This window comes from Coturnix japonica, chromosome Z (assembly GCF_054131305.1).
Source record: "Coturnix japonica strain WE chromosome Z, WE-NBRP24, whole genome shotgun sequence".
Lineage (NCBI taxonomy): Eukaryota > Metazoa > Chordata > Aves > Galliformes > Phasianidae > Coturnix > Coturnix japonica.
Window position 1 is genome coordinate 32,641,441 of NC_140702.1, and position 27,374 is coordinate 32,668,814.

General features: G+C 52.0%; 2 protein-coding genes across 2 annotated transcripts; both read right to left on the minus strand.

Moving 5' to 3' along the window:
- Nucleotides 1-380: 380 nt before the first annotated feature.
- On the minus strand, nt 381-12,601 carry LOC107306452 (uncharacterized). Its single transcript, XM_085530058.1, has 22 exons — nt 12,578-12,601; nt 11,589-11,721; nt 11,288-11,388; nt 10,974-11,099; nt 10,192-10,728; nt 9,299-9,385; nt 8,945-9,049; nt 8,560-8,712; nt 8,242-8,393; nt 7,905-8,043; nt 7,490-7,641; nt 6,972-7,110; nt 5,974-6,125; nt 5,515-5,662; nt 4,928-5,065; nt 4,352-4,528; nt 3,624-3,779; nt 3,373-3,474; nt 3,159-3,261; nt 2,869-2,925; nt 2,715-2,780; nt 381-2,602 (listed from the first exon to the last, which is right to left on the minus strand). The coding sequence occupies exons 1-22, from the start codon at nt 12,599-12,601 to the stop codon at nt 2,439-2,441; spliced, it is 3,111 nt and encodes a 1,036-aa protein (XP_085386184.1). The 3' UTR covers nt 381-2,438.
- Nucleotides 12,602-15,819: 3,218 nt separating this feature from the next.
- LOC146753893 (uncharacterized) lies at nt 15,820-27,325 on the minus strand. Its single transcript, XM_085530059.1, has 22 exons — nt 27,219-27,325; nt 26,777-26,954; nt 25,624-25,756; nt 25,323-25,423; nt 25,009-25,134; nt 24,597-24,683; nt 24,243-24,347; nt 23,863-24,015; nt 23,546-23,697; nt 23,222-23,360; nt 22,807-22,958; nt 22,289-22,427; nt 21,291-21,442; nt 20,832-20,979; nt 20,245-20,382; nt 19,669-19,845; nt 18,941-19,096; nt 18,690-18,791; nt 18,476-18,578; nt 18,186-18,242; nt 18,032-18,097; nt 15,820-17,919 (listed from the first exon to the last, which is right to left on the minus strand). Exons 1-22 carry the CDS (start codon nt 27,323-27,325, stop codon nt 17,756-17,758), a joined length of 2,835 nt encoding a protein of 944 aa, XP_085386185.1. The 3' UTR covers nt 15,820-17,755.
- Between the last annotated feature and the right edge of the window lie 49 nt (nt 27,326-27,374).

Sequence of the window (27,374 nt, forward strand, 5' to 3'; positions counted from 1 at the left end):
AACCAAGAAGACTGTGGAGACCCAGACTGAGGTCCTGTACATGCCTGATAGGAAGGCTGCTGCCAGAAAGTCTGAGGAGACTCAGACTGAGCCCCCAACCCGAGATGCTGGTGTGCAGGTCTCTGGCTGTACTGAGTGCCAGAGCCTGGCCCTTTCAGTGCTCAGTGAGGGAGGCAGTGATTGTGTTCGCTGCAACCAGGTTAACTACTTGCTCAGCCTCGTATAAAACTATAAAAGACAATAGTCTTTTATACTATAAAAGAGTGTGAGAAGGAGATAGACTGGTGGTGTCAATCACTCTCAGCCTCATGTTCACAGCACACAGCCAAGGCCCCGCATGGAGCACGTCAGCTTGAGCAAGGGGGAAAAAAAATGACGAAAGAGGCACATTAAAATGAACAACAACAAGACTGTGCCTCTTTCGTCATTTATTATCATTATTTTCAGCATAAACTTCAAAACAAAAACAATCATACCATTGTACCAAGAAAAATCATATTTGTTTATCTTTTCAGAAGCACTTGCAGTTTTTAGCAAAAATCCCCAAACAAAAACATAGTTGTCTATCAAGCCCTTTTCATCAGACTTGGGAGGTTGCCTTGCACAAATCTTTGCATTGCATGCTTTCTGTTTTTACCTATTTTTCAATACAAGTAAAGGAATAAAGAGGACAAAAACTAGGAAGACATCAGATATTTTTTCTTCTTTCTGTCTAATACTAAGTTGATTTGACATCCAGTTTCTTTTCAGGGAATGTTTTTAACCAGCTCCAATTAAACTAGTCTAATCTGTTTTCGTTTAAATTGCTCTGAAATTCTGTTTGAGAACTTTGATGCCTCTAGCTTCTATACAGGCATGTCTAACCTGTGGCACATGACCAGGCACAGCCCACAATGCAGCCACCTTCTCTGCCCCATGCCATCACAGAGGAGGCTCGACCCCTCCAAGTATGCACTTACTGCTCAGCAACAAACACACACCAGTGCCCTATCAATGCAGTCTTGCCTGAAACAGGGCATGGGGAGGGTGCAGTGCAGTGCTAACATAAGCTATGGCAAATAATTTTAGACATTTTGAAACACTGGCTGAACTCGGTCCTTGGAACACAGAGAAACATGCAACTGTGCTTTCTGTTTTGATACAGGAACTTGAAAATAGGTTTCAAAGTCATCGATTTATGTTTGCAACTCCATTTGCAGGCAAAACAAGTGCAGATTTTCAAATGGAACGTAGAGTTGCAATCAGACATTCAACTCAAACTCTGATCCTGTCTCTCTGCTGGACTTTCAGAAGCCCAGTCTTAGCAGAGAAAGGTATGCCTTGCTTCGCAACCAGGTGTTGTTCATGTCATCACCTTTTTTGGCACTGTCTACATTTGGGAACAGTTATTGTCAAAAATCTCTGACAAAGACCCTCACTAAGAGTTGCAACGACTGATGAATTAATTTCACAACGTATTCCAATTGTTTTATGACTTTGTTGCTCTCTTCTTTAACATTTTAAATATTTTAAAAGATAACTTTTGTTACTTACATACATTAATTCTATTATGTTATGGGGGCTGCTTTGAAAGTAATGCCGCTTAATTTATGATCTTGGCAATATGGTAGCTGTGGTCACCTTCACTGCTGCACATGGTTACGATCACAGTATTAAGGCTGTTGTTCATGTGGTAGTGAAAATGCAGAGCTGAAGGTAGGGACCTCATTGGAAAAAAAAAATAAATTAAAAAAAAAATTACTTTGCAGCTGAAAATCCTCTCTACCAAAAAGTTACTGCACTCATTGCATCTGTTGTAGATTCCATGAAAATAAAGAGGAGACATTGCTTTAGGAGCTATCTCAGCCTCCTCTTCCCCAGCCTTAAAAAGCTTTAGTTGCTCCTTATAGGGCATATTTTCCTAGCCATTGACAAGCCTTGCTGCCCTTCTTCAGACCTGCTCCAGCACCTCAACGTCCCTTCTGTACTGAGGTTACGTACTGAACTGAACACAGTACTTCAGGTGGGACCTCATCAGTGCCAAGAACAGGGGCATCATTACTTCCTGAGTCTTGCTCACCAACCATTCTAATAGGCACCTCGGCACACCACTGGCTCATATTCAGCCAACAGTATACCAAGATCCCTTTTCATCAGACAGCTTTCCTGCCACTCCTTCGCAAGCCTGGAATGATGTATGCCAGTTTAAGACTTTATCTTCTTCAGTGGGAATGCATGCTGCTGCTGACTGTTCAGCTCTCCAATGCACCTGTATCCTCATGAAAGGCCTTTAGCCCTTCTGGGGAATCGGTAGCACCTCCCCATTTTGTACTGGGAGCAAGAATTCTGAGGATACGCTCTTGCATCTAGACCAATGCTCTGATTTCCGTCCATTCTCGATGCTTCAATCCACCAGGAGACAGCCAAAGGAACAGCTTCATAACGGAAGCATTAATCAGTCATCCTCGTGAGGAAAGAGGGAATGGCCACAGCCGGCAACACAGTTCTACAAGCCTGTCCCATCCTGATTTTGCCTGCCGCTGTGATTGTATCAGCTCCAGGACTGTCAGAGTTGCCAAAGAATGGACCACTGGATGGGTGTCATGTTCCAAAGGAAGGAGGACTGCAACAGAAGGAAACAAAACAGGGTTGAAACCCACCAACCCCTTCAGACCATGCCAGCCCCACCCATCACTTTTCCAGGCCAGGAGGAACGCCTGAAACTAAGGGATTACCTGGAAGGCACTGCTCAGGATACTTCCATCTGCCCCAAGGATGTTCCTCTGTCTCTGCAGCATTTCCTTTGAGCAGGGAAAAACACAGCTGCACACTGCTCAGGCTCTGTCCCCTGCCCTCAGCCCCATCACACATGGCACTGTTCTCACTCACCACTGTAGGTTTTCTTCCAGTTTCCCTGACATCGGTCACAGTGGAGCCTCACCAGCCCTAGATACAGAGCTCACGTCAGATCCCCACTACCCAGCACGCTCCCAGGAGCACAGTCCAGCCAGCCCAGCTGCTTGCAGTCCTGCATCCCAGGCAGGGATGGTGCCTGACTGAGGACCTGAGCAAGGCACCGATGAGGGCTACTGCCATGGGCAGAGAGTACCTGCAGGCTGCAGGGCTATGCCTTGCTGCCAAGGACGGGGCTCAAAGAGGGACCCAGGGGATGAGCTCACCAATGAATGAGAGCGCCTCTTGTCGCAGAGAAGCCTGAGAATCCTTCAGGTGCAGCACACTCTGCCACAGGTATTTTTGCACCCTCCTCCTGTCCTGTTGTAGCTGGAGAACACAAAGGCATGGAGCTTGCCTTGCTTCCCAGATACAGGTGCGGCCCCACTGCCAGAGTCCCTTTCCTCATCAAAGGGGTGGGGGTCGTGGGGTTTTCCTCACCAAGCACTCCATGATCCCCAGTGTATTCCTCTTCATGGCCTGGTGCTCGATCTCCTGCCAGTTCAGGAACTTTGCACAAGCAACAAGGGCTTCCCTAGCAGCCTACAGAGCAAAAGATGTTGGGAGGTGGCACCATAGACACACATCCCAGGACCTGGAATACCTGCTGCCCTCACCCTCCATTCTCAGACCACCCCCTGAAGTGTCAGGCACACTCCTGCCTGCATACTGGCCTGGTCTGAAATTCATACCTGTGCAACGCTCGAGCTCTCATCGCTGTTTCGAAAGAGCAGAGGGATCAGGCCCCAGTGTACTTTCTTCTTCATTTTTCCCTTTTGCCACCACACCACAGCCTCTATCACATCTTTGAAGAGGAGGATGGAAGACTCCCGTACTTCATCTGACACCTGAAGGAGGAATAAAGGGGGACCTCAGCAACACTCTCTTGTTGCCCAAGGTGAGCGCAAGAGAAGATGTGGCTGAAGCAAAGTGAGATGCTTCAGTCACATTCTGCATAAATGTGCTGTGAATTCATGCTACTCAACACAACAGGTTTCCAGCACTCAGTGCCTGTGCCTCAGACTGCTCCCGCCAGCCACACTACCACGTCAAAGAAGAGCTCCACAAGCACCTGGAAAGGAGACAGGGCTGCCCTTCGGCAGTGCCTCCAGGGCACAGGCTACCTGCTTAGCCTCCACCTCTCTGCTGCCACACCTGGGGAGAATGCCTGGTGCTGACAGTAAAGGGGCCACTGGAGAACCTGAAAGTAACCCTTGGCAGCAGGTGCTTTCACTGTGATCAGGCTGGGCCCCAGCACAGGGGCCTCACATCACCAAGAACAACCAAGCTGCCAGGGACAAGGCCTGATGGGCTACAGAGCCCAGAAGACATCCCATGACAGCCCAGAGGAGCAAAGAGAGAAGAGCGCATTCCAGCCGAGCACCCGTCCGGAGATCTCAGTCTCCCACTGCAGACTTACGTGATTAAAAAGATGCAGGAGCTCGTCAGCCAGCTCCAGAGCGATGTGACGCAATGCCATCTTCCCCAGATGATTCATCACGTTCCTGAAGATACTCAGTGCATTAAGAGTGATGTGAACGTTGCCAAACTGCAGGACATCTATGACATCTGGCAACAGGGCCCGCATTTCTCTTGCCTGTACAAAACACAGATTCCTTTTCATCAAGAGGGCAATGACCTCCCTGGCCTAAAAGCTCTGATTTCACAGTGCCAGCCACACGCCTTGCTCCCTGGCAGCAGGAGCTCCATAGGAATGGAAGCATCTGAGCGGGTGGTGCCCATGGGTGCACTGATACAGACATGAGGAGATGGGTGAAGGAGAGCAGAAGAGCAAGGACTCCACGTCCCAGGTTAGCCACCCCCTGTCCCAACAGGCCCCCAAGTAATCCATCTGGCAAGTTGCCAGGGAGCCATCAGGACCCACCATGGCCATCATTCAGATTCTTGAGTCTCAGGCAAGGTCAAGGCACAACACTGCCCACTGCTCTAGCACAAGGATGCCAACAGGGTTTTTGTTTGACTAGGTCCTGCTCACCATCTCAGCTCTCTCTGACAGAAGGACAAGGCCTCTGAGCCCCAGCCAGAGCAGTGGCAAGCTTTTAATCTTCAGAAACGTCTGGAAGAGGTCTGCGTTACACAACTCTTGCAGGATCCCTTCAGTGGGCTGCATCACCTGAAACGAACACAGCAGTGAGAGCCAGACAGAGGCAGCAGGACTCCCTGGGGCACCCTGCAGCTTCTTGCTTCTTTCACAGCTCTGGCCAGGGCACTGGGGCCACACAGCCTGGCCTGTGGCAACAGTGCCTTTGGAGGGCTTCACAGTCTCTCTCTGCAGCAGGCCCAGCACTACACCAGATGACTTTTTGGCCTGCTACTCCTGCCCTCTGGCCAGCCACAGCCTCTTGTCCTTATGCGTCTGAGGAGCAAATGACCAGCGGGAGCTGGCACAAAAATGGTACCTGGCATGGGCGGCCACAGGCAATTCAGCCATGGCCCTGACACTTCCCCTGCCCTTCCCCAGCTTTATTGTCTGGGGAGCAAGGCATGGCAAGGTAGGGAACTGAGGAAAGATAGCCCTCTCCTCCATAGCAGGAGAGCGAGGTGCCCTGTGTAGTAACTCACAGTCAGGCCAAGGAGACCAAGATCCACTGTGGTGATGCTGAAGGTCACACACAGCTGCTGGTCCTGAAGAACACTGCGCAGCTCTTTGAAGACCCTCTCTGAAGTTCCTGCTGGGGCAAGGATGCTCTTCCACATGTTCAGAGTAGTGCTGCAAATGAAGAGCCATGCTCTGTCAGTAGGGCTACCCGAGCCACAGCACCACGGCTTGGGAAGGCCTGGCAGGCCACAGGCCATTATCCAGCCCTGGCTCTGCCACCCTGCATCCTCCTGATGGGATCTCTGGGCTGCCTTAAACGGCACTGGCTGCTGCGGCCCTGACCGGCCTACTGGCAATGGAAAGCACAGTGGAATGGAGGGCCTGCTCCTCAGGGCGGCAGCTTTGCTTGGGTCTGGCAGCAAGAACATCTCCGAGACCCACTCCTCACATGAAAAAGACTGCAGGGATTTCAAGGATGGTACCTGTCACACTGTGGAAGGTGGGTCAACACACTCATCAGCGTATCTCTGGGAAACTGGCTGGCCAGCATTTTCAGCAATGAGAAGAGAGTCTGCTGAGATGATGCACACCTTCCTCTCAGGTTTCTATGGATGGAACTAAGAATCTCTGGCACCTGTTGGGAAGACACAGGGAGAACATTGCTGCAACTGTACTACAGCCAGTTGCCACACTGACAGTGACATCACTGCTCCTCCATTTGTTCTATGCTGGCTTAAAATGGATTCAGATACCCAAGAGCTGTGGAGAGCAGGCCACATCATCAGCAGTGCTAATGAGGTGGTTCAGAGGCATACTCTGCACAAAGGTGTGTTGTGTTCATGCAAAGCAATGCAACAGGTTTCAATCATGGGGTGCCTGTGTCTCAGAGTGCTCCCCAGACACCCAACCTGGTCAAAGCTGAGCTCCCATTCAGACAAGGAGGAAACAGGTCTGGCCTTCAGCGGTGCCTCTGGGGAACAAGCTGCCTGCATAGTCTCCAAATCCCTGCTGAGGCACCTGGGGAGAATGCCTGGTGCTGGCAGCAAAGAGAGCAGTGGAGGCTCTGAAAGTTAATGTTTGGCAGCAGATGCTTTGTTGTACAGAGGCTGAACAGGTCCCCAAACCCTGGCCTCACATCACCAGGAATAACCAAACTGTGACAAACAAAGCCTGCTCCACCTGCCCCCTGACCAGCCACAGCCTCTTGCTCTCACGCCTGTGAAAAGCAATTAACCTGCAGAAGCAGGATCTGGCACAAAAGTGGCACCACACGTGGGTGGCCACAGGTAATTCCCTCTCCAGCCCTGCAGACTTCTCAACCTGGACAGAGGCAACAGTTCTCCCTGGTCACACATCCGTGACCTCAAATCAACCCCTACATTTTCCTAGCTTCCTGTTCTGGGGGGCAAGACAGGAAAAAGCAGGGAACTGGAGAAAAAGAGCCCTGAAAAAGAGTACGGTGCATTGTCTGGAAACTCACAGTCAGGCGAAGGAGGTCCAACTCTGCTGTGTGGATCCCACAGAAAAAGCCCCTCTTGAGTGCCAAGAATAGCGCTTCTAAGACCCTCTCTGATGACTGTGTAGAAGAAAGCACGCCCTTCCACATATCCATAGTAGTGCTGCAAACAAAGAGCAACACTGCGTCAGCAGGGATACCCCTCAGGCACAGTGCAATCACTAAGGCAGGCCCGGCAGCATACAGGCTTTGCTGCGGCCCTGGCCCTGCTGCCCCGAATGCTTTTGGAGGCCTGAGGGCCCGGCCTGGGCAAACAGGAGGGGCTGAGATGGCCTTCCCGAGGAGCTTGATGGGGGCCCTGTGTTGTCTTGGTCAGCAGTGGCTGCTGCGGCCCTGATCATCCCACCAGTGCTGGAAAGCACAGTGGAATGGAGGGCCTGCTCCTCAGGGATTTCCTGCAGCTTTGCTTTGCTCTGGCAGACAGAGTGCCTCCAAGCCTGCTCTTAATGTGAACGAGATCCCGGGGCTGTCAGGGCTGGTACCTGTCACTCTGTGGAAGGTCGGTCATCACACACATCATCACATCTCTAGGAAAGTGGCTGGCCAGCATATCCAGCAGTGAGAAGAGAGTCTGCTGAAGTGATGCACACCTTTCTTCCAGGTTTCTATGGATGGACCTAAGAATCTCTGGCACCTGTTGGGAAGACACGGGAAGAATACTACTGCAACTGTACTACAGTCAGTTGCCACACTGACAATCAAAGGTAATTCCCTCTCCAGCCCTGCGGACTGCTCAGCCTACACGGAGGCAATGGCTCTCCCTGGTCACCCATCCATGTCCCCAAATCAACCCCTGCCTTTTTCAAGCCTAACATTCTGGGAACAAGGCAGCGGTAAGCATGGAACTGGTGAAAAAGACCCCTGACAGAAAGCAGAGTGCAATTCCTGGTAACTCACAGTCAGGCGAAGGAGGTCCAACTCCACTGTGGGGATCCCACAGAATTCTTCCTCCATGATCACAGTGCACAGCACTTCTAAGACCCTCTCCGATGAACGTGTGAAGGAGAGCACGCTCTTCCACATATCCATAGTAGTGCTGCAAACAAAGAGCAACACTGCGTCAGCAGGGCTGCCCCTCAGGCACAGTGCTATCACTCAGGCAGGCCCGGCAGCATACAGGCTTTGCTGCGGCCCTGGCCCTGCTGCCCCGAATGCTTTTGGAGGCCTGGGGGCCCGGCCTGGGCAAACAGGAGGGGCTGAGATGGCCTTCCCGAGGAGCTGTCAGGGCTGGTACCTGTCAGTCTGTGGAAGGTGGATCAACACAGCTGTCAGCACATGCCTAGGGAACTGGTAGGCCAGCACATCAAGTACTGAGAGGAGTGTCTGCTGAACTGATGTTTTGTTGCTTTTTAAGCGTCTGTGGATGAACCCCATAATCACTGGCACCTGTTGGGAGGACACAAGGAGATTGCTGCTGCCACAGTACTGCAGCCATTTGCCCAGCTGCCAATAATGTTACTGCCCCTCCCACTGTTCTTTGCTGGCTTAAAAGTGGCTTCAGGTGCCTGATCTGGGCAGGCAGGGCACAGTAATCCAGCCTCAGACTGCTTACATGCATCAGCCAGATGCCAGGCTCTCTCAGAACTTCTTTCAGTATAATTTCGGCCCATGCATCATCCTCATCAACGCAGTCTGCAGTGGTCCTTTCAAGGGCCATGAGGACGATGTCTGTTCTCTGAGGAGGTTGGAGGAGTTTTCCAAATGGCTACGGTAAGAATGGAAAAGTGAGAGAAGACATGTCATGTTGAGTGAAAGAACATGGCCTGGAGGGGAGAACCAGAGTAAATGGAAGGGTGAAGACTCTGGCTTCAGGGCAGATACATGCTGTGGGCTCCCAGCTCTGCCCAAGCTTGTCTTGCAGGGAACCCTGAGCTGCAGGCTGCTCTGGGATGCAGAGAAGGGAAGATAGCCTGGCTGGAAAGGTCCTGGCTCCTTACCTCCTCACAGAAACCGGTGGCCATGAAACCACAAAGCTTCCAGATCTGCTCCATGGCCCTCTCACGCACAGTTTTTCTCTGGGATTTGGTGAAGGGCAGAAGCACCTGTGAGGAGAGGAACTGCTGGTTTGCCTGGGAGCTGCTGATGCCCCCTCCAGCAGAAGCAGCTCTGCTGAGCTCCCAGCTGGAATCACAGCATCTGTCTAGGCTTCTGCTGAGCTGGTGCCCAGCCCTTCACAGGCCTAGTGCCAGAGGTCCCTTGCAGGTTCCTGCTCCTGCCAGTGTCACTCCTATAAAGAGCGTTCCAGTTCTACCAAAGTGAACTCTGGGGATAGAGCTCCGCAATAGACAAACCTGCAAGATGTTCTGCAGCTCCTTTCTGCTGGAGGTGCGACGGCTGACCAGCAGCTTCTGCAGCATTATCTCCATAGCATGCAGAGTCTGAGAAGAGAGAGCAACAGGTTGTGGAAGTCTCTCAGAGAGCCCTCTCACCCCAAGGAAAGTGCTGTGAACCACTCTGACCGCCAAGGAAGGACATCCGCAGATCTATGCACAGCCTGGGGGAGGTGGCACGGCAGCAAAGCTGCTGAGTGCAACACCGGACGTGTAGCCTGGCCCATGGCAAGAATGAGAGGGAAGGGGTGGGAGGAGAAGTGAGGCCAAGACCTGGCCTGCAAGGATCTTTAGTAATCTCTGCACGTGAATAATCCAGAGCCATGGTGACATGCAGAATTGAACTCTATAACCAAAACCAAGTTGGAAAGCAGGTATGAGTTTGTTCATGGCTGGGCACATACACTGGATCGCTTCTCCTATCATGCGCATCAATAGGCAGAAGCATTGGAAAGTTCTAGGGCAAGCATATACGTATTTATCAGATTTCCAAGAAAGTATTAGCATATTCATTGTTTTTCTGGGAACTCATTTACACACTGTCCCTCCTACTGACGCGTGTGAAGTTCCGAGTGGCAGTCTCACTCTGGTGGCCGTTGGCATGATGTCAGAAGTCTTCCTAAGGTTGATGTTCCTTCCTTGACCCAACTCCTTCACTTAAACCATTCAAAACCAGTTTCTTTGACTACCTTTCCCTTATATTTGCCCAGCTGCATTGTCTTGACTACAGAAATGTCAACATGTCCCACTGGTCTTTTGATTTTCCCCAAAGCCTAGGAATCTTTCTGTGAAAGGCCCTTATTCACCTGATCCCTGATTTCAGTGGGAACTACAGTAGATCGCCCAGTACGTACTTGATTGTAAAGGCAGATGTTCAGGTCGTCTTCTGGAGGAAGATAGGAGATGGCTTTGAAGCACATACATGCGAGAGGCATTATTTCATCCTCTGAAATGGCCTTCATTTCACTGCAAATAGAGAGACCCTGATGTTGGGTGCAGTGCCTCGATGCTGAGGCAGGGGTGGAACAAGTTCTCTCCTGGGCAAGGCTCCCTGGAAGGGATGTAGAGCCTGGCTGGGAGGTGCCTTCTCCACAGGACTGGCCTGGAGGATAGTCCTGATGCCTCCCGCTCTTGGGCAAGAGCCGAGACACTGCAGGGAGCTTCAGGGCTTCCTGTGACTTCTGGAGAAGCCCAGGGCAGAGGAGAGCTGAGGGCTTCCCTGCCCACATGGGGGATGTCACCAAGCTGAGGTCAGAGCCTCCAGGATTGTACCCTGGGGAAGAGCAGGGAAAGCCAAGGTTGGGCTGGTACCTCAAGGCAGCGACTGCAAGCATGGCTTGGTACCGCACTGCTGTGCACAGCTGGTCCATGGGCTCATTTTCCAGCAGCTCCTGTAGAGAACAACCAAGATAGGATCTAGCAGTCACCAGCACCAGCAGACGTGGTGGCTGATCAGTAATGCCAGGGGAGCCCCAGTGCCCCCAGCCCAGCACCAGAATGCAAAGGCACCCTGCAAATCCCACTGCTGACATCTCAGCAGCACTCACAGTCCCGCCGTCCACCCCTGCCAGTGCACAGGGTGCCACTACGATGGCAGCTCTGCCCCCTACCACAACCTCTTACATTGTCCTCTCACCTTGACTTTCTCTGCCAATTTCTTCTTACGGCAGAAAATAGCCAGGCTGTCACAAAAGCCCTTGTTTTTGCTGATTCTAGCAATGCTGCAGATGCTCTCCAGGAACATCACCTTGAGCTTATCCTCCTGGCCACCACACAGAGACAAGGAGAGAGTGTGAGCTGGGAGAACAGGGTCCAGTAGGCCCAGAGCATTGCAGGCTGCGGAGCAGTGTGGGATGCCTGGAGGGCAGCAGCTCTGTCCAGCTGGTGGCTCTCCTGCAGCCTGAAGGCAGAGCCAGAGGGACCAACAGTGGATGTCGGCACAGCTGTTACCTTTTCTGTTCTCCTGAGGTAGTTTTCTATGATACTTAAGGCCTCCTTCTCCTCCATCTCCTCATTCTCCTCCTTTGCACCAGGAGGCAGGCAGTCAGCATCTAACAAAGAAGCAGAGTGAGCTGTGCTGTTGAAGGGCCAAAGGCAGGCACAAGCAGAGGAAGGAGCTCTGCCTTCTCTAGCCCTGTGCTTGCTCCCCTGGCAGGGGCTGCCCCTGGCTACCAGGACAAGGAGCCCTGGTGTTGAGCAGCAGGCACTCGCTGCCTCAGCCCTGCCCACCCTGCTGGCGACGCTCACTCACCAGCATGCATCGACTGCATCTTGGTCACTTCATCAGACTCCACTGGAGGTCTTCTCTCCTGGGGAGCCACACTCTCTGCCCAGGCCACCCTGGGGTACCTGGGGGGTCGCTTCTCCATCCTGTGAGATGAAGGCTAAGGATGGGAAGGTAGCAGCCACGGGGCTGCCAGGGGTAAAGGGAAACGATGTGGGCTGCGCTTGGGAGCTCCTCGCCAAACCCAACACTCCTGCCCTGTCACCTCGCTGTCCAAACGGACACTGAAGTGCCTCCAGGGTGGTGCCAGCTGTTTCTGTGTGTCACAGGGATAGGTCACAAAGGGCCCTACTGTGACCTATTGCCCCACCCAGGTGGGGCTGGCTCAGAACCCTGGGGCTGAAATAGCATACACCAAACTCCCCCCCAGCAGGGACACATGCTTACTCAGTAAGCTTTGGAAGTAGGTCTGAGAACAGCCATGCTGCCTAGGCTTTCCTGCTTTTGCTGTGAGGCAAGTGACAGCCACAGCAGGACAGAGGAGGAAGACAAACATTCACCATCAGTTCAGCAGCTGTTTTGCTCACAGGCTTGTGAGCTCCTGAACATTAACTACTAAGTATCAAAGATGTAAATGATGAGTTTCACACAAGGGATACAATCCTCTACGTTGTTTCTGGTTAGCTGACAATACACTGTCAGATAACTGGTAACAGTGCGTCCCGATAAGGGATTTCCCTGCTCTTCACCACAAGCAGCTGAAATTAAAGAAGACAGAAGCTGCTATGTTTTCAAGTTTCCTAACATCAACCAGTTGAAAGTTTTAACGCAACAATTAACACATCATGTAAATTATTAATTTTACTTTTTTTCTTTGTTTGTTTTCTTTTTTGGACAATAGTGTTTAAAACAACAACAACAACATACCCAAAACAAAACAAAACAAAATAAAAAAAAACAGACAAAGCAAGTGAAGGTCTGAACATTATCTGTAAATATTCTGGTAAAGACATTACTTGGCTTCCATCTGCCATCAGCATTCCCCCTTTCTCAAGGCTGCATCCCAAGCCACAGTACCCAAAGCCCTCAGCTCAAATCCATTCGCAAAGCCAGTCATTCAGCGTGGCCACCCTCCTTCTTTTGTCCAGATCCCGTATTTCATCTGACACCTGCGGGAGGAATAAAGGGGAACCTCAGCAACACTCTCTTGTTGCCCATGGTGATCTCAGCCTCCCAGCTAAGGTCAGAGCCACCACATAGAGACAAGGAGAGAGTGTGAGCTGGGAGAACTCGGTCCAGTAGGCCCAGAGCATTGCAGGCTGCGGAGCAGTGTGGGATGCCTGGAGGGCAGCAGCTCTGTCCAGCTGGTGGCTCTCCTGCAGCCTGAAGGCAGAGCCAGGGGGACCAACAGTGGATGTTGGCACAACTGTAACCTTTTCTGTTCTCCTGAGGAAGTTTTCTATGATACTTAAGGCCTCCTTCTCCTCCATCTCCTCATTCTCCTCCTTCGCACCAGGAGGCAGGCAGTCAGCATCTAACAAAGAAGCAGAGTGAGCTGTGCTGTTGAAGGGCCAAAGGCAGGCACAAGCAGAGGAAGGAGCTCTGCCTTCTCTAGCCCTGTGCTTGCTCCCCTGGCAGGGGCTGCCCCTGGCTACCAGGACAAGGAGCCCTGGTGTTGAGCAGCAGGCACTCGCTGCCTCAGCCCTGCCCACCCTGCTGGCGACGCTCACTCACCAGCATGCAATGACTGCATCTCAGTCACTTCATCGGACTCCACTGGAGGTCTTCTCTCCTGGGGAGCCACACTCTCTGCCCAGGCCACCCTGGGGCACCTGGGGGGTCTCTCCTCCATCCTGTGAGATGAAGGCTAAGGATGGGAAGGTAGCAGCCACGGGGCTGCCAGGGGTAAAGGGAAACGATGTGGGCAGTGCTTGGGAGCTCCTCGCCAAACCCAACACTCCTGCCCTGTCACCTTGCTGTCCTAACGGATATTACTGCACCAATCCTTAATTTTATCCCACAAACTCTTGACCTGATCATGGCTGTTCCTCAGACACAGCTTTTTGCAATCCACCCAATTCCTAACATAAAAGGCAACTCCCCAACCCCTCCTAACCATCCCTTCTGTAAAGCCTGTAGTCCTTCATCAGGGCATTCCAAGCTTGAAATTCATCTCACTATGTTTTTGTGATTGCAAATAGGTCATGCTTTCCCAATTATGCCATGGTTACCAGCTTCTCCTGTTTATTTCCCATACTGGGCACATTGGTAGAGAGACGCTTCAGATCAGCTATAGGCCTTGTTGCCTTCTCAGAAGAGCCCTCCCTAATACCTCCAGGACAAGTCTGGGGTATTCCCTACCACCTCCCAAGGTGACAGCCTTCCCACATGCTTCTCTATCACACAGAACACCCCTTCCCCCATCATATATAAATTAAAGGCCTGCCAACCAGCCCAGCCAACTTGCTCCCAAGAATGTTTGTGGCCCTTCTAGTCAGTTGGCTTCCATCTGCCATCAGCATTCCCCCTTTCTCAAGGCTGCATCCCAAGCCACAGTACCCAAAGCCCTGAGCTCAAATCCATTCGCAAAGCCAGTCATTCAGCGTGGCCACCCTCCTCCTTTTGTCCAGATTCCAGTCACCAACTGAGAGGACAGAGAAGAACACTACTTGAGCTCCTGATCCTTACAGCAGACTTCCCAGAGCCCTGAAGTCCCTCTTGATCACCCAAGAACTTATTTTGCCTACCTCTTCATTTTCAATGTGGAAAACTAGTATGGGTCACAATCAGAGAACTTAACCAGGCAACTGATGTTCCTAGCAACATCTCTCACCCACACTCCAGGCAGGCAACACACCTCACTGTGGGATGGGTCCGAGTGGCATACTGGATGCTCTGTTCCCCTCAGAGTCCCCTGTCAGTCCCCTGGGATGACAGCCCTTCTTTTTTTCCTGACTGATGCTGTTGCAAAATGGGGAGCAGACTGACAAGCCTTGGGCAGCCTTTCACCAAAATCCACATCCCCCAGTTCCTCCAGCTCCAGAGCCCCATTTATGTCTGTTTATGTAAGGGTACCTGGGAAGGTGGGACAGCTGGCAGGGCAGTCTGCTTGTTGCCCCATACAGGGACATGTTTCCATCCCTTGCTGTCTCTGAGGTCACCTTTTCCCACCTGACTGTGAGAGAGCAAACGATCCCCCGCACTGCCTGGGGAGCATCTTCTTCACTTCCTATATGGATGGCAGAGTACAACTCCACCAATTGATCCCCTTCCCACAATCCCAGATGCTTATCAGCCTTTTGGCTGAGCAGATCATCCACCTGCTCACATCACACACACGTGGTATCCCTGCTGCCCTTCTGTAGCAGCGACCAGGCCAGGCATTCTCTGCAGCCTGAGCCCTGAACTGTGGCGTGGACATTCATGCTTTCAGTCTGAGTCCCCATGTCCCGGACCACAGCTGCACTTCAGTGTGTCAAGAGAGCAATGACCTAAGTGACGTGTTAAGTGCTAAGTGTTAAGCCCTTCCTACATGGCAAGGTACCCTGCCCTGCCTGCTTGCCCTTCCTGATCTGTGCTGGCTGATCCACTCGGAGTTTGCCCCAAAAATCACTTGCTTCACAGCCAGATAACAACCCTTCTTGCTGGGAAGACCCACGAATGGCCGGCTTAAGGATTTCTCCGCGGTAGAACGGCCCACGTGATTCGCACGCCGTGACTCCTCCTTTCCATCTCTTGTGGGCAATGATGCTTCACTGCCCTCCGAGGTTTTTCTAAGCAAGGCGCGTGGACTCTGCGCTGTTGCCCTGGCATCGCCCATGCCTCTTCAGCCGCTTTCACAAGCACTGCTAGGCTGCTCTGTTCTCTTGGGGTTCCCTGGATGAAAGAGCCGACCAAAACTGAAGCTCGCGATCGGTCGCTGCGGTTCTAGGTGTCCCAGCAGCAAACCTTGGTGATCAAGCTGTTGATTCAGTAGGGGTGGGATGGAGGAAGCCTGATCTGTTGTGAAACAAGTTGGCAGCACTGTGAGGCAGTGCTAATGAATGCACCGTTTCAGAGCACAGGTAGCTAATTTTCCAGTAGACTCATATGATAGCAATAAAGCATTAGCTTTGGAATTGTGTGCAAAACTACCTTGGGACTTGGGCAAGGGGGGAAAAAATAACGAAAGAGGCACAGTCTTGTTGTTGTTCATTTTTTATCATTATTTTCAGCATAAACTTCAATACAAAAACAATCATAAAAATAAAAACAAGCACTTGCAGTTTTTAGCAAAAATCCCCAAACAAAAACATAGTTTTCTATCAAGCCCTTTTCATCAGACTTGGGAGGTTGCCTTGCACAAATCTTTGCATTGCATGCTTTCTGTTTTTACCTATTTTTCAATACAAGTAAAGGAATAAAGAGGACAAAAACTAGGAAGACATCAGATATTTTTTCTTCTTTCTGTCTAATACTAAGTTGATTTGACATCCAGTTTCTTTTCAGGGAATGTTTTTAACCAGCTCCAATTAAACTAGTCTAATCTGTTTTCGTTTAAATTGCTCTGAAATTCTGTTTGAGAACTTTGATGCCTCTAGCTTCTATACAGGCATGTCTAACCTGTGGCACATGACCAGGCACAGCCCACAATGCAGCCACCTTCTCTGCCCCATGCCATCACAGAGGAGGCTCGACCCCTCCAAGTATGCACTTACTGCTCAGCAACAAACACACACCAGTGTCCTATCAATGCAGTCTTGCCTGAAACAGGGCATGGGGAGGGTGTAGTGCAGTGCTAACATAAGCTATGGCAAATAATTTTAGACATTTTGAAACACTGGCTGAACTCGGTCCTTGGAACACAGAGAAACATGCAACTGTGCTTTCTGTTTTGATACAGGAACTTGAAAATAGGTTTCAAGATTGCTGATGAAGTCATCAATTTATGTTTGCAACTCCATTTGCAGGCAAAACAAGTGCAGATTTTCAAATGGAACGTAGAGTTGCAATCAGACATTCAACTCAAAACTCTGATCCTGTCTCTCTGCTGGACTTTCAGAAGCCCAGTCTTAGCAGAGAAAGGTATGCCTCGCTTTACAATCAGGTGTTGTTCATGTCATCACCTTTTTTGGCACTGTCTACATTTGGGAACAGTTACTGTCAAAAATCTCTGACAAAGACCCTCACTAAGAGTTGCAACGACTGATGAATTAATTTCACAACGTATTCCAATTGTTTTATGACTTTGTTGCTCTCTTCTTTGTTTTAACATTTTAAATATTTTAAAAGATAACTTTTGTTACTTACATACATTATTTCTATTATGTTATGGGGGCTGCTTTGAAAGTAATGCTGCTTATTTTATGATCTTGGCAATATGGTAGCTGTGGTCACCTTCACTGCTGCACATGGTTACGATCACAGTATTAAGGCTGTTGTTCATGTGGTAGTGAAAATGCAGAGCTGAAGGTAGGGACCTCATTGGAAAAAATAAATAAATAAATAAATAAATTACTTTGCAGCTGAAAATCCTCTCTACCAAAAAGTTACTGCACTCATTGCATCTGTTGTAGATTCCATGAAAATAAAGAGGAGACATTACTTTAGGAGCTATCTCAGCCTCCTCTTCCCCAGCCTAAAAAAGCTTTAGTTGCTCCTCATAGGGCATATTTTCCTAGCCATTGACAAGCCTTGCTGCCCTTCTTCAGACCTGCTCCAGCACCTCAACGTCCCTTCTGTACTGAGGTTACGTACTGAACTGAACGCAGTACTTCAGGTGGGACCTCATCAGTGCCAAGAACAGGGGCATCATTACTTCCTGAGTCTTGCTCACCAACCATTCTAATAGGCACCTCGGCACACCACTGGCTCATATTCAGCCAACAGTATACCAAGATCCCTTTTCATCAGACAGCTTTCCTGCCACTCCTTCGCAAGCCTGGAATGATGTATGCCAGTTTAAGACTTTATCTTCTTCAGTGGGAATGCATGCTGCTGCTGACTGTTCAGCTCTCCAATGCACCTGTATCCTCATGAAAGGCCTTTAGCCCTTCTGGGGAATCGGTAGCACCTCCCCATTTTGTACTGGGAGCAAGAATTCTGAGGATACGCTCTTGCATCTAGACCAATGCTCTGATTTCCGTCCATTCTTGATGCTTCAGTCCACCAGGAGACAGCCAAAGGAACAGCTTCATAACGGAAGCATTAATCAGTCATCCTCGTGAGGAAAGAGGGAATGGCCACAGCCGGCAACACAGTTCTACAAGCCTGTCCCATCCTGATTTTGCCTGCCGCTGTGATTGTATCAGCTCCAGGACTGTCAGAGTTGCCAAAGAATGGACCACTGGATGGGTGTCATGTTCCAAAGGAAGGAGGACTGCAGCAGAAGGAAACAAAACAGGGTTGAAACCCACCAACCCCTTCAGACCATGCCAGCCCCACCCATCACTTTTCCAGGCCAGGAGGAGCGCCTGAAACTAAGGGATTACCTGGAAGGCACTGCTCAGGATACTTCCATCTGCCCCAAGGATGTTCCTCTGTCTCTGCAGCATTTCCTTTGAGCAGGGAAAAACACAGCTGCACACTGCTCAGGCTCTGTCCCCTGCCCTCAGCCCCATCACACATGGCACTGTTCTCACTCACCACTGTAGGTTTTCTTCCAGTTTCCCTGACATCGGTCACAGTGGAGCCTCACCAGCCCTAGATACAGAGCTCACGTCAGATCCCCACTACCCAGCACGCTCCCAGGAGCACAGTCCAGCCAGCCCAGCTGCTTGCAGTCCTGCATCCCAGGCAGGGATGGTGCCTGACTGAGGACCTGAGCAAGGCACCGATGAGGGCTACTGCCATGGGCAGAGAGTACCTGCAGGCTGCAGGGCTATGCCTTGCTGCCAAGGACGGGGCTCAAAGAGGGACCCAGGGGATGAGCTCACCAATGAATGAGAGCGCCTCTTGTCGCAGAGAAGCCTGAGAATCCTTCAGGTGCAGCACGCTCTGCCACAGGTATTTTTGCACCCTCCTCCTGTCCTGTTGTAGCTGGAGAACACAAAGGCATGGGGCTTGCCTTGCTTCCCAGATACAGGTGCGGCCCCACTGCCAGAGTCCCTTTCCTCATCAAAGGGGTTGCGATTGCGGAGTTGTCCTCACCAAGCACTCCATGATCCCCAGTGTATTCCTCTTCATGGCCTGGTGCTCGATCTCCTGCCAGTTCAGGAACTTTGCACAAGCAACAAGGGCTTCCCTAGCAGCCTACAGAGCAAAAGATGTTGGGAGGTGGCACCATAGACACACATCCCAGGACCTGGAATACCTGCTGCCCTCACCCTCCATTCTCAGACCACCCCCTGAAGTGTAAGGCACACTCCTGCCTGCATACTGGCCTGGTCTGAAATTCATACCTGTGCAACGCTCGAGCTCTCATCGCTGTTTCGAAAGAGCAGAGGGATCAGGCCCCAGTGTACTTTCTTCTTCATTTTTCCCTTTTGCCACCACACCACAGCCTCTATCACATCTTTGAAGAGGAGGATGGAAGACTCCCGTACTTCATCTGACACCTGAAGGAGGAATAAAGGGGGACCTCAGCAACACTCTCTTGTTGCCCAAGGTGAGCGCAAGAGAAGATGTGGCTGAAGCAAAGTGAGATGCTTCAGTCACATTCTGCATAAATGTGCTGTGAATTCATGCTAATCAACACCACAGGTTTCCAGCACTCAGTGCCTGTGCCTCAGACTGCTCCCGCCAGCCACACTACCACGTCAAAGAAGAGCTCCACAAGCACCTGGAAAGGAGACAGGGCTGCCCTTCGGCAGTGCCTCCAGGGCACAGGCTGCCTGCTTAGCCTCCACCTCTCTGCTGCCACACCTGGGGAGAATGCCTGGTGCTGACAGTAAAGGGGCCACTGGAGAACCTGAAAGTAACCCTTGGCAGCAGGTGCTTTCGCTGTGATCAGGCTGGGCCCCAGCACAGGGGCCTCACATCACCAAGAACAACCAAGCTGCCAGGGACAAGGCCTGATGAGCTACAGAGCCCAGAAGAAATCCCACGATAGCCCAGAGGAGCAAAGAGAGAAGAGCGCATTCCAGCCGAGCACCCATCCGGAGATCTCAGTCTCCCACTGCAGACTTACGTGATTAAAAAGATGCAGGAGCTTGTCAGCCAGCTCCAGAGCGATGGGACGCAATGCCATCTTCCCCAGATGATTCATCACGTTCCTGAAGATACTCAGTGCATTACGAGTGATGTGAACGTTGCCAAACTGCAGGGCATCTATGACATCTGTCAACAGGGCCCGCATTTCTCTTGCCTGTACAAAACACAGATTCCTTTTCATCAAGAGGGCAATGACCTCCCTGGCCTAAAAGCTCTGATTTCACAGTGCCAGCCACACGCCTTGCTCCCTGGCAGCAGGAGCTCCATAGGAATGGAAGCATCTGAGCGGGTGGTGCCCATGGGTGCACTGATACAGACATGAGGAGATGGGTGAAGGAGAGCAGAAGAGCAAGGACTCCACGTCCCAGGTTAGCCACCCCCTGTCCCAACAGGCCCCCAAGTAATCCATCTGGCAAGTTGCCAGGGAGCCATCAGGACCCACCATGGCCATCATTCAGATTCTTGAGTCTCAGGCAAGGTCAAGGCACAACACTGCCCACTGCTCTAGCACAAGGATGCCAACAGGGTTTTTGTTTGACTAGGTCCTGCTCACCATCTCAGCTCTCTCTGACAGAAGGACAAGGCCTCTGAGCCCCAGCCAGAGCAGTGGCAAGCTTTTAATCTTCAGAAACGTCTGGAAGAGGTCTGCGTTACACAACTCTTGCAGGATCCCTTCAGTGGGCTGCATCACCTGAAACGAACACAGCAGTGAGAGCCAGACAGAGGCAGCAGGACTCCCCGGGGCACCCTGCAGCTTCTTGCTTCTTTCACAGCTCTGGCCAGGGCACTGGGGCCACACAGCCTGGCCTGTGGCAACAGTGCCTTTGGAGGGCTTCACAGTCTCTCTCTGCGGCAGGCCCAGCACTACACCAGATGACTTTTTGGCCTGCTACTCCTGCCCTCTGGCCAGCCACAGCCTCTTGCCCTTCTGCGTCTGAGGAGCGAATGACCAGCGGGAGCTGGCACAAAAATGGTACCTGGCATGGGCGGCCACAGGCACTTCAGCCATGGCCCTGACACTTCCCCTGCCCTTCCCCAGCTTTATTGTCTGGGGGGCAAGGCATGGCAAGGTAGGGAACTGAGGAAAGATAGCCCTCTCCTCCATAGCAGGAGAGCGAGGTGCCCTGTGTAGTAACTCACAGTCAGGCCAAGGAGACCAAGATCCACTGTGGTGATGCTGAAGGTCACACACAGCTGCTGGTCCTGAAGAACACTGCGCAGCTCTTTGAAGACCCTCTCTGAAGTTCCTGCTGGGGCAAGGATGCTCTTCCACATGTTCAGAGTAGTGCTGCAAATGAAGAGCCATGCTCTGTCAGTAGGGCTACCCGAGCCACAGCACCACGGCTTGGGAAGGCCTGGCAGGCCACAGGCCATTATCCAGCCCTGGCTCTGCCACCCTGCATCCTCCTGATGGGATCTCTGGGCTGCCTTAAACGGCACTGGCTGCTGCGGCCCTGACCGGCCTACTGGCAATGGAAAGCACAGTGGAATGGAGGGCCTGCTCCTCAGGGCGGCAGCTTTGCTTGGGTCTGGCAGCAAGAACATCTCCGAGACCCACTCCTCACATGAAAAAGACTGCAGGGATTTCAAGGATGGTACCTGTCACACTGTGGAAGGTGGGTCAACACACTCATCAGCGTATCTCTGGGAAACTGGCTGGCCAGCATTTTCAGCAATGAGAAGAGAGTCTGCTGAGATGATGCACACCTTCCTCTCAGGTTTCTATGGATGGAACTAAGAATCTCTGGCACCTGTTGGGAAGACACAGGGAGAACATTGCTGCAACTGTACTACAGCCAGTTGCCACACTAACAGTGACATCACTGCTCCTCCATTTGTTCTATGCTGGCTTAAAATGGATTCAGATACCCAAGAGCTGTGGAGAGCAGGCCACATCATCAGCAGTGCTAATGAGGTGGTTCAGAGGCATACTCTGCACAAAGGTGTGTTGTGTTCATGCAAAGCAATGCAACAGGTTTCAATCATGGGGTGCCTGTGTCTCAGAGTGCTCCCCAGACACCCAACCTGGTCAAAGCTGAGCTCCCATTCAGACAAGGAGGAAACAGGTCTGGCCTTCAGCGGTGCCTCTGGGGAACAAGCTGCCTGCATAGTCTCCAAATCCCTGCTGAGGCACCTGGGGAGAATGCCTGGTGCTGGCAGCAAAGAGAGCAGTGGAGGCTCTGAAAGTTAATGTTTGGCAGCAGATGCTTTGTTGTACAGAGGCTGAACAGGTCCCCAAACCCTGGCCTCACATCACCAGGAATAACCAAACTGTGACAAACAAAGCCTGCTCCTCCTGCCCCCTGACCAGCCACAGCCTCTTGCTCTCACGCCTGTGAAAAGCAATTAACCTGCAGAAGCAGGATCTGGCACAAAAGTGGCACCACACGTGGGTGGCCACAGGTAATTCCCTCTCCAGCCCTGCAGACTTCTCAACCTGGACAGAGGCAACGGTTCTCCCTGGTCACACATCCGTGACCTCAAATCAACCCCTACATTTTCCTAGCTTCCTGTTCTGGGGGGCAAGACAGGAGAAAGCAGGGAACTGGAGAAAAAGAGCCCTGAAAAAGAGTACGGTGCATTGTCTGGAAACTCACAGTCAGGCGAAGGAGGTCCAATTCTGCTGTGTGGATCCCACAGAAAAAGCCCCTCTTGAGTGCCAAGAATAGTGCTTCTAAGAACCTCTCTGATGACTGTGTAGAAGAAAGCACGCCCTTCCACATATCCATAGTAGTGCTGCAAACAAAGAGCAACACTGCGTCAGCAGGGCTACCTCTCAGGCACAGTGCAATCACTAAGGCAGGCTCGGTAGCATACAGGCTTTGCTGCGGCCCTGGCCCTGCTGCCCCGAATGCTTTTGGAGGCCTGAGGGCCCGGCCTGGGCAAACAGGAGGGGCTGAGATGGCCTTCCCGAGGAGCTTGATGGGGGCCCTGTGTTGTCTTGGTCAGCAGTGGCTGCTGCGGCCCTGATCATCCCACCAGTGCTGGAAAGCACAGTGGAATGGAGGGCCTGCTCCTCAGGGATTTCCTGCAGCTTTGCTTAGCTCTGGCAGACAGAGTGCCTCCAAGCCTGCTCTTAACGTGAACGAGATCCCGGGGCTGTCAGGGCTGGTACCTGTCACTCTGTGGAAGGTGGGTCATCACACACATCATCACATCTCTAGGAAAGTGGCTGGCCAGCATATCCAGCAGTGAGAAGAGAGTCTGCTGAAGTGATGCACAACTTCCTTCCAGGTTTCTATGGATGGACCTAAGAATCTCTGGCACCTGTTGGGAAGACACGGGAAGAATACTACTGCAACTGTACTACAGTCAGTTGCCACACTGACAATCAAAGGTAATTCCCTCTCCAGCCCTGCGGACTGCTCAGCCTACACGGAGGCAATGGCTCTCCCTGGTCACCCATCCATGTCCCCAAATCAACCCCTGCCTTTTTCAAGCCTAACATTCTGGGAACAAGGCAGCGGTAAGCATGGAACTGGTGAAAAAGACCCCTGACAGAAAGCAGAGTGCAATTCCTGGTAACTCACAGTCAGGCGAAGGAGGTCCAACTCCACTGTGGGGATCCCACAGAATTTTTCCTCCATGATCACAGTGCACAGCACTTCTAAGACCCTCTCCGATGAACGTGTGAAGGAGAGCACGCTCTTCCACATATCCATAGTAGTGCTGCAAACAAAGAGCAACACTGCGTCAGCAGGGCTGCCCCTCAGGCACAGTGCTATCACTCAGGCAGGCCCGGCAGCATACAGGCTTTGCTGCGGCCCTGGCCCTGCTGCCCCGAATGCTTTTGGAGGCCTGGGCAAACAGGAGGGGCTGAGATGGCCTTCCCGAGGAGCTGTCAGGGCTGGTACCTATCAGTCTGTGGAAGGTGGATCAACACAGCTGTCAGCACATGCCTAGGGAACTGGTAGGCCAGCACATCAAGTACTGAGAGGAGTGTCTGCTGAACTGATGTTTTGTTGCTTTTTAAGCGTCTGTAGATGAACCCCATAATCACTGGCACCTGTTGGGAGGACACAAGGAGATTGCTGCTGCCACAGTACTGCAGCCATTTGCCCAGCTGCCAATAATGTTACTGCCCCTCCCACTGTTCTTTGCTGGCTTAAAGTGGCTTCAGGTGCCTGATCTGGGCAGGTAGGGTACAGTAATCCAGCCTCAGACTGCTTACGTGCATCAGCCAGATGCCAGGCTGTCTCAGAACTTCTTTCAGTATAATTTCGGCCCATGCATCGTCCTCATCAACGCAGTCTGCAGTGGTCCTTTCAAGGGCCATGAGGACGATGTCTGTTCTCTGAGGAGGTTGGAGGAGTTTTCCAAATGGCTACGGTAAGAATGGAAAAGTGAGAGAAGACATGTCATGTTGAGTGAAAGAACATGGCCTGGAGGGGAGAACCAGAGTAAATGGAAGGGTGAAGACTCTGGCTTCAGGGCAGATACATGCTGTGGGCTCCCAGCTCTGCCCAAGCTTGTCTTGCAGGGAACCCTGAGCTGCAGGCTGCTCTGGGATGCAGAGAAGGGAAGATGGCTGGAAAGGTCCTGGCTCCTTACCTCCTCACAGAAACCGGTGGCCATGAAACCACAAAGCTTCCAGATCTGCTCCATGGCCCTCTCACGCACAGTTTTTCTCTGGGATTTGGTGAAGGGCAGAAGCACCTGTGAGGAGAGGAATTGCTGGTTTGCCTGGGAGCTGCTGATGCCCCCTCCAGTAGAAGCAGCTCTGCTGAGCTCCCGGCTGGAATCACAGCATCTGTCTAGGCTTCTGCTGAGCTGGTGCCCAGCCCTTCACAGACCTAGTGCCAGAGGTCCCTTGCAGGTGTCTGCTGCTGCCAGTGTCACTCCTATAAAGAGCGTTCCAGTTCTACCAAAGTGAGCTCTGGGGATAGAGCTCCGCAATAGACAAACCTGCAAGATGTTCTGCAGCTCCTTTCTGCTGGAGGTGCGATGGCTGACCAGCAGCTTCTGCAGCATTTTCTCCATAGCATGCAGAGTCTGAGAAGAGAGAGCAACAGGTTGTGGAAGTCTCTCAGAGAGCCCTCTCACCCCAAGGGAAGTGCTGTGAACTACTCTGACTGCCAAGGAAGGACATCCGCAGATCTATGCACAGCCTGGGGGAGGTGGCACGGCAGCAAAGCTGCTGTGTGCAACACCGGACGTGTAGCCTGGCCCATGGCAAGAATGCGAAGGCACCCTGCATATCCCACTGCTGACATCTCAGCAGCACTCACAGTCCCCCCGTCAACCCCTGCCAGTGCACAGGGTGCCAGTACGATGGCAGCTCTGCCCCCTCCCACAACCTCTTACATTGTCCTCTCACCTTGACTTTCTCTGCCAATTTCCTCTTACGGCAGAAAATAGCCAGGCTGTCACAAAAGCCCTTGTTTTTGCTGATTCTAGCAATGCTGCAGATGCTCTCCAGGAACATCACCTTGAGCTTATCCTCCTGGCCACCACACAGAGACAAGGAGAGAGTGTGAGCTGGGAGAACTGGGTCCAGTAGGCCCAGAGCATTGCAGGCTGCGGAGCAGTGTGGGATGCCCGGAGGGCAGCAGCTCTGTCCAGCTGGTGGCTCTCCTGCAGCCTGAAGGCAGAGCCAGAGGGACCAACAGTGGATGTTGGCACAGCTGTAACCTTTTCTGTTCTCCTGAGGAAGTTTTCTATGATACTTAAGGCCTCCTTCTCCTCCATCTCCTCATTCTCCTCCTTTGCACCAGGAGGCAGGCAGTCAGCATCTAACAAAGAAGCAGAGTGAGCTGTGCTGTTGAAGGGCCAAAGGCAGGCACAAGCAGAGGAAGGAGCTCTGCCTTCTCTAGCCCTGTGCTTGCTCCCCTGGCAGGGGCTGCCCCTGGCTACCAGGACAAGGAGCCCTGGTGTTGAGCAGCAGGCACTCGCTGACTCAGCCCTGCCCACCCTGCTGGCGACGCTCACTCACCAGCATGCATCGACTGCATCTCGGTCACTTCATCAGACTCCACTGGAGGTCTTCTCTCCTGGGGAGCCACACTCTCTGCCCAGGCCACCCTGGGGTACCTGTGGGGTCTCTCCTCCATCCTGTGAGATGAAGGCTAAGGATGGGAAGGTAGCAGCCATGGGGCTGCCAGGGGTAAAGGGAAACGATGTGGGCTGCGCTTGGGAGCTCCTCGCCAAACCCAACACTCCTGCCCTGTCACCTTGCTGTCCTAACGGATATTACTGCACCAATCCTTAATTTTATCCCACAAACTCTTGACCTGATCATGGCTGTTCCTCAGACACAGCTTTTTGCAATCCACCCAATTCCTAACATAAAAGGCAACTCCCCAACCCCTCCTAACCATCCCTTCTGTAAAGCCTGTAGTCCTTCATCAGGGCATTCCAAGCTTGAAATTCATCTCACTATGCTTTTGTGATTGCAAATAGGTCATGCTTTCCCAATTATGCCATGGTTACCAGCTTCTCCTGTTTATTTCCCATACTGGGCACATTGGTAGAGAGACGCTTCAGATCAGCTATAGGCCTTGTTGCCTTCTCAGAAGAGCCCTCCCTAATACCTCCAGGACAAGTCTGGGGTATTCCCTACCACCTCCCAAGGTGACAGCCTTCCCACATGCTTCTCTATCACACAGAACACCCCTTCCCCCATCATATATAAATTAAAGGCCTGCCAACCAGCCCAGCCAACTTGCTCCCAAGAATGATAGTGGCCCTTCTAGTCAGTTGGCTTCCATCTGCCATCAGCATTCCCCCTTTCTCAAGGCTGCATCCCAAGCCACAGTACCCAAAGCCCTGAGCTCAAATCCATTCGCAAAGCCAGTCATTCAGCGTGGCCACCCTCCTCCTTTTGTCCAGATTCCAGTCACCAACTGAGAAGACAGAGGAGAACACTACTTGAGCTCCTGATCCTTACAGCTGACTTCCCAGAGCCCTGAAGTCCCTCTTGATCACCCAAGAACTTATTTTGCCTACCTCTTCATTTTCAATGTGGAAAACTAGTATGGGTCACAATCAGAGAACTTAACCAGGCAACTGATGTTCCTAGCAACATCTCTCACCCACACTCCAGGCAGGCAACACACCTCACTGTGGGATGGGTCCGAGTGGCATACTGGATGCTCTGTTCCCCTCAGAACAGAGTCCCCTGGGATGACAGCCCTTCTTTTTTTCCTGACTGATGCTGTTGCAAAATGGGGAGCAGACTGACAAGCCTTGGGCAGCCTTTCACCAACATCCACATCCCCCAGTTCCTCCAGCTCCAGAGCCCCATGCCTGTTTATGTAAGGGTACCTGGGAAGGTGGGACAGCTGGCAGGGCAGTCTGCTTGTTGCCCCATACAGGGACATGTTTCCATCCCTTGCTGTCTCTGAGGTCACCTTTTCCCACCTGACTGTGAGAGAGCAAACGATCCCCCGCACTGCCTGGGGAGCATCTCCCTCACTTCCTATATAGATGGCAGAGTGCAACTCCACCAATTGATCCCCTTCCCACAATCCCAGATGCTTATCAGCCTTTTGGCTGAGCAGATCATCCACCTGCTCACATCACACACACGTGGTATCCCTGCTGCCCTTCTGTAGCAGCGACCAGGCCAGGCATTCTCTGCAGCCTGAGCCCTGAACTGTGGCGTGGACATTCATGCTTTCAGTCTGAGTCCCCATGTCTCGGACCACAGCTGCACTTCAGTGTGTCAAGAGAGCAATGACCTAA

Coding starts and splice junctions, on each gene's coding strand:
- LOC107306452 (XM_085530058.1), bottom strand. CDS start 12,601: ATGCTGATGGCAGATGGAAGCCAA. Junction 7,111..7,489: donor GACCTTCCACAGAGTGACAG/GTACCAGCCCTG, acceptor CTTTGTTTGCAG/CACTACTATGGATATGTGGA. Junction 2,603..2,714: donor TCCTGAGCAGTGCCTTCCAG/GTAATCCCTTAG, acceptor CTTCTGTTGCAG/TCCTCCTTCCTTTGGAACAT.
- LOC146753893 (XM_085530059.1), bottom strand. CDS start 27,325: ATGGGGACTCAGACTGAAAGCATGAATGTCCACGCCACAGTTCAGGGC. Junction 22,959..23,221: donor TGGACCTCCTTCGCCTGACT/GTGAGTTACCAG, acceptor TCTTCCCAACAG/GTGCCAGAGATTCTTAGGTC. Junction 18,579..18,689: donor TGGGGATCATGGAGTGCTTG/GTGAGGACAACT, acceptor TGTGTTCTCCAG/CTACAACAGGACAGGAGGAG.